This window comes from Sebastes umbrosus, chromosome 18 (assembly GCF_015220745.1).
Source record: "Sebastes umbrosus isolate fSebUmb1 chromosome 18, fSebUmb1.pri, whole genome shotgun sequence".
In the NCBI taxonomy this organism is placed as follows: domain Eukaryota; kingdom Metazoa; phylum Chordata; class Actinopteri; order Perciformes; family Sebastidae; genus Sebastes; species Sebastes umbrosus.
The window spans coordinates 12,203,594-12,212,466 of record NC_051286.1 but is presented as its reverse complement, the minus strand read 5'-3'; the positions used below and the strand labels follow the sequence as shown (position 1 = coordinate 12,212,466).

The window sequence follows — 8,873 nt, the reverse complement described above, 5'->3', positions numbered from 1 at the left end:
TTGGACTGCAGTGCTACATGAAAATAGTGGCTTGTTTGTTATGACATTTAAACGCTCTCAAAAAGCCAGCTTTTTATCCGACCATATGTCTGAAAAGAAACAAAGAAACACAAACCACACCCAGATCGTCTTTGTTGCTTCGTGGTTCGTGCCATTGCTTAAGAACCTCTGATACCCTGGAGCATGTGAACCTGTGAACTTTAGTATAACTGTCCCCATTCCTGTTTCCCATGTATCCTCAATTAATTCTGTACAGGCTTGTTGTTGTTTTTTTGGCAGTTGCAAGAAGGGGTGGTTTAGCACAGCTGCTGTACGTTGGGTTTATGACGTTTGAATGTAACTTAAATTTAAACTTGTGGGTGTTGGTCTGTTTCTCAGCTCAGTGTGACGGTGTGCTAACTTTAAAAGGAAGAATTGAAGTGATTTTCCCAAAAAATAATGTATACACTCATACAAAAATAATCCCCCTCAAATCAACATGTATGACCCAGTGTGTGGGGATGTCTGTATCTGCAGGGACCCTGTATGACCCTGCCCTTTAGTATACCTGTCTCCATGCCAGTTTCCTATATACCCTCAATTAATTCTGTTCAGACCTGTTATTTTTTTGGCAGGCGCAAGAAGGGGTGGTTTAGTACAACTGCTGTGCCAATCCCTCACCCTCTACAGCTGCATATATAAACACTAAAAAACGAACAGACAACATCATTTAGAGTTACTTCACTCTGCAATTTAGAAATCTAAATTTGTTTCTTTTTCTAGATAGTTTTCACGGAGTGACTATGGCTGAGTACAAGCTAGACGTGACAACAGGTGACAAGCAATATGCAGGAACATGGGACCACATATATGTCACCTTATTTGGAACTGAAGGACAAAGTGAGCGAACTGAGCTGGACAACTTTGGCACCGACTTTACAACTGGGACAGTAAGTTGAATCCAGTTGAACATTGCTCATATAGTGATTCTCAGATTAGGTCTGGGACAATGTAATGGCTTTTATTTCTGCATACATACTCTATATGTTGCGATAGTATTTGTCTCTATCTAATGACTAATTAGTGTACATCAGATTTACCTTAATTTAACATGGTATACATAACAAATAGCATCATCATGTGGCAATCTATAGTGTGTTACCAAATTCTTCTTCAAGGTGTGGCACATCTGACATTAACCGCCGTAACTCTTACACAGACTGTGCAACTGCAAGTAAAAAGGAAATGTCAGGTGCATGTATAAACACAATCGAATCGCACTTCACCTGCCACTTATGGTGCTACAGTCACATGATAAATATAAATTCAGTTGTCAGAGTCAGAGTATAACTCATTTGAAAAAAAGCCACTATTGTAAAAAGTCTAAATATTACCAGACAGGATTTATATATTCTGTAAAAAAGCAGGGCTTTCACCAGCCAGTTGGCATGATTGTCTATCTCTATATGTACTTTTATTTGGATCCAGGTTTCTACATTTTTTATATTAAAATAACAACTTTAGAGGACTGTCCAGTCTTGGCAGACATATGTACTCTTTAAATGCTCGCCTATCTCATGGTCTACTAAATATTTTGTATTCTGTATTATATTGTATTTGTGAGTTTATTTGCAGTTTTTTCCTTCATATGCTGTTTGAGTTGACCATATGAAAGCCTTTACTTGACTGACTGAAAACACCATTGTAGAAGAACAAATGTTCCACATACTTTGCTCTTATTCCAAGACAGGGAACTACACCGTGAAAACCAATTTGTCCCTGGGGAAACTTCTGCTGGTCAAGATGGAGAAAGATCCTTTTTTGTTTCTCCCAGAAGATGAGTGGTACTTCTCCAAAATAGTGGTGACGACTCCAGAGGGAGATGTCATTCTCTTCCCCTGTTACAGATGGATCTCCAGGGGAGAACTGGTGGAGCTGAGAGGAGGGAGAGGTCTGCCTCAAATTCCCAAAACAATTGATATGTAGATAATTATTAAGATTTTGTGGATAACACTTTTTGATTTTTTTTTTGTTAGTTTTGTCATTATGAATACATTTTGACTGATGTTATGTTCTTTTCATGTCTCAGCCATCAAGGTTTTTGAGGAGGAACATCCCCTGTTGATCGACCACCGGGAAAAAGAGCTGAAACTTAAAAAGAGCTTATACCAGTAAGTTTTCATGTGAGCAGTACAGCTGCAGTTTGTCTCAGAAGTTTATCTGGAGAAATGTTGATGTGCTTTTTGGTAACTGTGTTTGTTTTATTAGATGGAAGATTTTGGCTGAAGGACTACCCAACGTCAACCATTTCAATCATCCGTCTGAGCTCCCAGCTGATATCCGCTTCTCTAAGTCCAAATCAACTGAAGTAGATAATACAAAAATGATAATGTGGGTATATACGATGGATACAACCGGGTTACAATATAGTATCTGTTTTGAGGCAAAAAGTAAATTTGAAGCATTAATATCGGTATACTGTTTAATCCTGTATTGTGTTTACCAATTGTTTTACCCTGTCTTACTTCAGTGGTATTGAACTCAAGCTTAAGGGGCTGATTGGATCTACTGAAAAATGGGAAAGCATCGACGACCTGAAAAAAATCTTCTGCTGGAAAAAGACAACAATGTCAGGTAGATTTTTTTCCTATTTTCCTATTCTGCAGCATAACTCACCTCAACAATGTCATTGTCATAGTTTCATAACAACAGATAGATATAGATGTTGTTCCTGTTGGGTAAAACGATTAATTTTCTAAAAGTAAAAACCATTCAGAAACAAACCAACAATCTTGTTTTTAGTTAAATGACCATGATCATCATGTTGTACTTCAAATAGGGCTGTCACAATATCAGATTTTCACGACACCTCACGACTATCGTGGCCAAAACAATTCATGGTAACAATGTTATTGCAATATCTAAAGAAAATTTGAAGAAAAAGAAATAATGTAATCAGTCAAATTCATCTTTAGCTTTCTTCATTGTGTGTTTTGTCTTTTTTTTGGCAAATAAATTACACTCAAAATACAAGTGTAGGGAGGTGGAGACAGTGTCTGTAACCAGAGTCTGAAAAAAAATCGTCAGGCCATCCGCCACTTTGGCAGACAGGGAAAATGCTAGAGATGGGAATAGAGAACCGGTTCACGTTAAGTTAAGACGTTAAGTCTTAGTTATCCGATTCCTTGGCATCTCATGCCTCTGTGACAATTGAGTCTTCTGTATTGAGGCTTTCCCACAGTTACACATGCACAATCATGTTCATGTTCATCATGTTTTTGTTTCCGCTGTCACAATATCAGATTTCCCTACACTACACGATTTTTGGCAAATAAATTACACTCGAAATACCAGTGTAAGGAGGTGGAGTCAGTGTCTGTAACCCTAAATCTACTAAAGTGTGATTTAAGAGGCACTGGGTTATTTACATAATATTATCATATGTGTATTATTAACATGATATCAATATTTCATTTTTCAAATACCACAGTTATTATCAATACCGGTATATAACAACACCCCTAACTTCAAACTTAAAGAAAAACATTTTAAACTAGACTAGATATTATATTATATACTGTATCATCAAATTGCTATTCTTCCAGAGTATGTTACAGAGCACTGGAAGGAAGATGACTTTTATGGATCACAGTTTCTGAACGCACTCAACCCTAATGTGATCAAGCGCTGCTCAGAGATTCCCCAAAACTTTCCAGTCACAGAGGAGATGGTGAAGCCGTTCCTGGCAGAGGGAAGCTCTCTGAGGAAGGAAATGGAGGTATGAAAGAATAGTGGCTTTAAATAGGAAATAATCTTTGCTTTGGGAGACGATTTTTGTCTTTATCATCCCTATATCGTATTGCCTCGATTTATTACAAATCTATGATACCTCTCAATGTCTTCAATACATCTTTCTTCTGTCTTTCCCTCCCATACAGAGAGGGAATATTTTCCTCTATGACCAGAAGAGGATGGATGGAATACCCCCTAGAGTCAATGATGGTGAACCTCTGCACGTGACTGCTGGTCTCTGTTTGCTCTACTTGAACCCAGAAAACAAACTGATGCCAATTGCAATACAGGTATTTAACTGATATAGCAAATCACTGACAGTATTCATACTGTACAAACTTCAGTAAAATCACTGGTTTAGTCACATAATCACATCACATTCTACAGTATTAGTATGTTTTCAGAAGTCCTGTTGCACTATTTGAACATAAAAAAACGAAAAATGTTTTTATCACATTCCAGTTGCATCAACAACCTTCTGAGCAGAACCCCATCTATCTGCCCAGTGACTCAGAGACTGATTGGCTGTTAGCCAAGATGTTTATCAAAAATGCAGATGTCATGGATCATCAAGCAGTCTATCACCTCATGAACGTTCACTTTCTGGCAGAGGTCTATGCAGTTGCTGCTCTCCGCAGCTTCTCTGTGATTCATCCCCTCTACAAGGTATAATTAATAATAATAATACATTTATTTCTATAGCACATTTCATGCAAAGATGCAGCACAAATTGCCTAACACAACAAGATCAGATGATAGTAAACAAAAACAAGCAATAGCAATGGTAGGTTATTATCATTAATTAATTAATATCATTAATACTGCATGCAAACAACTGCACGTTTTTAGGTTAGGTGTCAGTTAACTTGTTGGAGAACAAGAACTTTGTATCCATCAGGGTTTACTCTTGTAAAAGAAACACTTGAAGAAAACCTGTTTTTAGTCTTTGTTTGCTTATGGCTTCCTTTGGTCATCAACACACCCAGGATGTGCTGTCTGTTGTTTGTTCATATAAGCATCTTACTTTGAATTTTAACATTCTTCCCTCTGTCTATACAGCTGCTGTTTCCACACTTCCGGTACACTCTGTTTGCAAACACTGTAGCCCGCATAACTCTTTATGGACCTGATGGGGTTTTTACTAAAGTATGGCTCTTTAAAATACATATTTCTGAATATTCAGACTATTTCAATTATATTGCACCATTGCAAAAAACTAAGTTGAAGCCTTTGATTTTCTTTACTTGAAGAAATGTGTCTGATGGTAAATATTTATGCATTATTGATTAATAGAGTTCACTCGGACTCAAAGGGATGACAGAGCTCATGAGAAGGGCTCACTCTGAAACGACCTACAGCTCCCTCTGTCTGCCAGAGAACATCACTGCACGAGGACTGGAGTCTATCCCCAACTTCTACTACAGAGACGATGGCCTGAAGCTGTGGAACATCATCAACAGGTTATCTTTAAATAAATATTGCAAGTGTCCACACTGATTTTACAACCAACAGCTTGGAGTCTGTCTTTTTCACATGCAACAATTTAAAATCAAATTATTCTGTGTTCACCAGCTTTGTGAAGGCAGTAGTGGAGTACTATTATCCCTCAGACAGTGAGGTGTGTAAAGACACTGAGCTGCAGGATTGGATCAGTGAGATATTCACACATGGCTTCTTAGGAAACAAAGCCTCAGGTATTTACCCCATGTTCTGAAAGTCATTCGTAAACATAATGTACAGTGCAGTGTGTGTGTGTGTGTGTGTGTATGTATGTATATACTGTATGTATAAACTTTAAAAAGTTATTTTTATAAAAACACTATATCCTGACAGTAGTGCATGAGACAGGTAATCTGAAAAAAATCATGTGTCTCTGTGCCCTCCGGTGCTCCTAATGGCATCTGCAAGATTTCACAGACCGGGAGAAAACAACCAATCAGAGCCGAGCTGGAGCATGCCGTCTCTGAGCAGCTGTCAATTACTCACAAACTCCAACCAAAAGGTCAAACTAGGCAGTGCTGATCAAATATGAATCAATATTCTGTAATGCCTATTTCTTTCCTCAAATATTTTCAGAAACATAGTAGTAGTAGTAGTAGTAGTAGTGTACTGTTAAGCTGTAAAATGAGAACGTTTGTGACCCGGCAGCCATGTTGAGATCAATTGAGGAAATACCAAGCACCGCCCACCAGCTGGAGCAAACTTTCTCATTTTACAGTTAAACAGTACACTACAAGATGTTTCCGAAAACATTTGAGGTGAGAAATAGGCATTACAGTAACAGAATATTGATTCATATTTGATCAACGCTGCCTAGTTTGACCGTTAGATCGGAGTTTGCGAGTGATTGACAGTTGTCTCCGTTGAATGAACAGCCAATAGGCTCTCTCTCTGAAATGACCTGTGATTGGCCAAAATCTCCCGTCACGGGCTAGATTTTTTGAAACCTGAAAACAGAGCCATGAGGAGGTGCAGAAGACTAGTTTTCTCTCAGAGTACTTAAATTACAATATGCTGAAAGGTTATTATGGAATTTTTGCCCAATGATGCCAAACACATTCTGCCTATTGCAGGTTTAATAGTAGCCTATAATATTTTATATTTTTCAATGCAGATAGAGAATGCAAATAATTGACTGATAATGATTGTGCTGCCTACAGGGATTCCAGCAGGCTTTCATACTGTCGAGGAAGTGATCAAGTTCATCACCATGGTGATCTTCACAGTGACGGCTCAACATGCTGTAGTTCACCATGGGCAGGTGAGGCAATAGTAAATAGTTAGATAGAATACGTATTGATGTTTGATCAAGTATTAAGTTTGTTTTAAAACTTTAAATGTGAGGAACATTTGGCAGATCTGTTCCATTACAATTTTGCTTTTAATAATTCCCTTTAGCAGGGTATTAGCTGAACATTACAGTGGTGTAAAGGTTGCATTTCCTGGCAGATATACATCCCTTTTTCTGTAATGTTTACCATAGGAATCAGTTTATTGAATTTGTTTTCCATCAAAGTTGATAAATGTTAAAGCTTATTTCATAATTTAGTTTGACTACTACTCCTGGATGCCCAACGCATCAATCCTGCTGCACAAAGCTCCTCCAACCACAAAGGGGCAGTCAAGCATGAAGACAATTTTGGAGGCCCTCCCAGATGTTGACACGACAGTAAAATTTGCTGCACTGACTGTGGTATTTTCAGAGAAGTACACTGACACGGCAAGTTTGGTGTTAATGAATACTTACATTAGGACCATTAAGGCCTATCCATATTTTGAAAATTATTTTATTTTTACCATGCAAGTCTAATTTTCTGTCTTGTTTTTGTCATTGTGGCAGGTTCCCATGGGCACATACCCCGAAGACCGATTCGATGAGCCTGCCCCTAAGCAGATGATTGAGAAATTTCAAGCACAGTTGTCCTGCCTCACTGAAGCAATTACTACAAGAAACTTGCAGCTTGAAGTACCCTACACATACCTGAACCCTACTGAGATAGAGAACAGTATAACTATTTAAGAAAGTCTGAGGGAGCCATTCTTCATGTGACGATTGTATCCATGCATTTCTCATCACCTGCCTTGCATGCTGGGAGGTGTGTTATACTTTGTTTTTAGTACATACACAATAGGTGAGACAGTTAGAGGTGTTGCATGCTGGGAAAAGAGGACTATATCTTGGTTGTGTCACGATGAGTGGGCTATGTGTGATATGGTAATGTATGGACGTACTGTATGGTGTCCAAAAATGTAAATGATTAGCACAGGAAATAATAGCTTAAACATTACTCTGGCCCCTATTTATCAATTATAGAGACCATGTATAAAACGGTATTGTATTCATACATTCTTGTCATCAGAAGGGTTTTATTTTATAACGTATAATGGAATTGCATGAATTATTAACCTAAATTATCAAGATAAATGTGGTCTAATGTGTGTCTGTGGGGGAAATTCCGTATTTACTGTTTATATTATTCCAATTATTTGCTTTTTATGTTTTATATACAATACTGGAAGTCTTATCTGAGTGTGCAGGTCAGCCAGGTTAGTTTGGCCTTCAGTTTGCAGAGGCCTTGGATCATAGCATCCTCTCCCTGTCCCATGAAAAGGTTTTATCTTTACTCTCTCACACAGATAATTAGAAGACTGAGTTGGCTCTGACTTTAGAGGAAGGGAGAAGGATAAGGCACGCAGGTTACTCTGACTTTAGAGGAAGGGAGTAACATGACACCCGGGTGAACTTCTTAATGAGTGCTTGTATTGCTCAAACAGAAAGGATCTCTGTCTCTGAGAAGTATGAGGCAGATCAATCTATAAAAGTTGACTTCATTTCTTTGGTCTTTGTCTTATTAAAAGCAAGGGCACCGTATGCATACGAACAGCTGTATTAAATCTCTGAAAGACAACTGCTTGTTTGAATTTATTTTATAACAGAAATGTCCACAACAGTGTCCTACTTCAAATCATGTTTTTTCTATCAGGGCAAATATGCTTGCTTAATGCAAATGTATGTATATATTTATTATTGGAAATCACTTAACACAAAACAAAGACAAATATTGTTCAAAAATCCTCACAGGTACTGCATTTAGCATAAAAAATATGCCCAAATCATAACATGGCAAACTGCAGCCCAACAGGCAACAACAGCTGTCAGTGTGTCAGTGTGCTGACTTGACTATGACTTGCCCCAAACTGCATGTGATTATCATAAAGTGGGCATGTCTGTAAAGGGGAGACTCGTGGGTACCCATAGAACCCATTTTCATTCACATATCTTGAGGTCAGAGGTCAAGGGACCCCTTTGAAAATGGCCATGACAGTTTTTTCTCACCAAAATTGAACGCAACTTTGTAGCGTTATGGAGTCTCCTTCACGACAAGCTAGTATGACATGGATTCCTCAAAAATCATAACGGAGATTTTCTTGTTTCATATGATACTAGTATCTTCATTATAGCTTTAAAACTGAGCCCGCTACAACCTCCGAAAGATCGATTGCATTATTGCGTTAAAGAAATTAGTGCTGTTAAAATGCAGATCTATCTACAGTATCTATCTATCTATATCTGTAGATCTATCAATCTAGATCTGTAGATC

The 8,873-nt window shown here is 38.0% G+C and overlaps 1 protein-coding gene across 1 annotated transcript; it reads left to right on the top strand.

Annotated features, from left to right (window-relative positions):
* The first annotated feature begins 635 nt into the window (after positions 1 to 635).
* LOC119477115 (hydroperoxide isomerase ALOXE3-like) lies at positions 636 to 8,246 on the top strand. The gene is made up of 14 exons (XM_037750992.1): positions 636 to 929; positions 1,726 to 1,930; positions 2,069 to 2,150; positions 2,248 to 2,370; positions 2,510 to 2,613; positions 3,585 to 3,757; positions 3,918 to 4,061; positions 4,234 to 4,437; positions 4,831 to 4,917; positions 5,065 to 5,231; positions 5,344 to 5,465; positions 6,432 to 6,532; positions 6,821 to 6,991; positions 7,112 to 8,246. Exons 1-14 carry the CDS (start codon positions 783 to 785, stop codon positions 7,289 to 7,291), a joined length of 2,010 nt encoding a protein of 669 aa, XP_037606920.1. The 5' UTR covers positions 636 to 782; the 3' UTR covers positions 7,292 to 8,246.
* Positions 8,247 to 8,873: the final 627 nt, after the last annotated feature.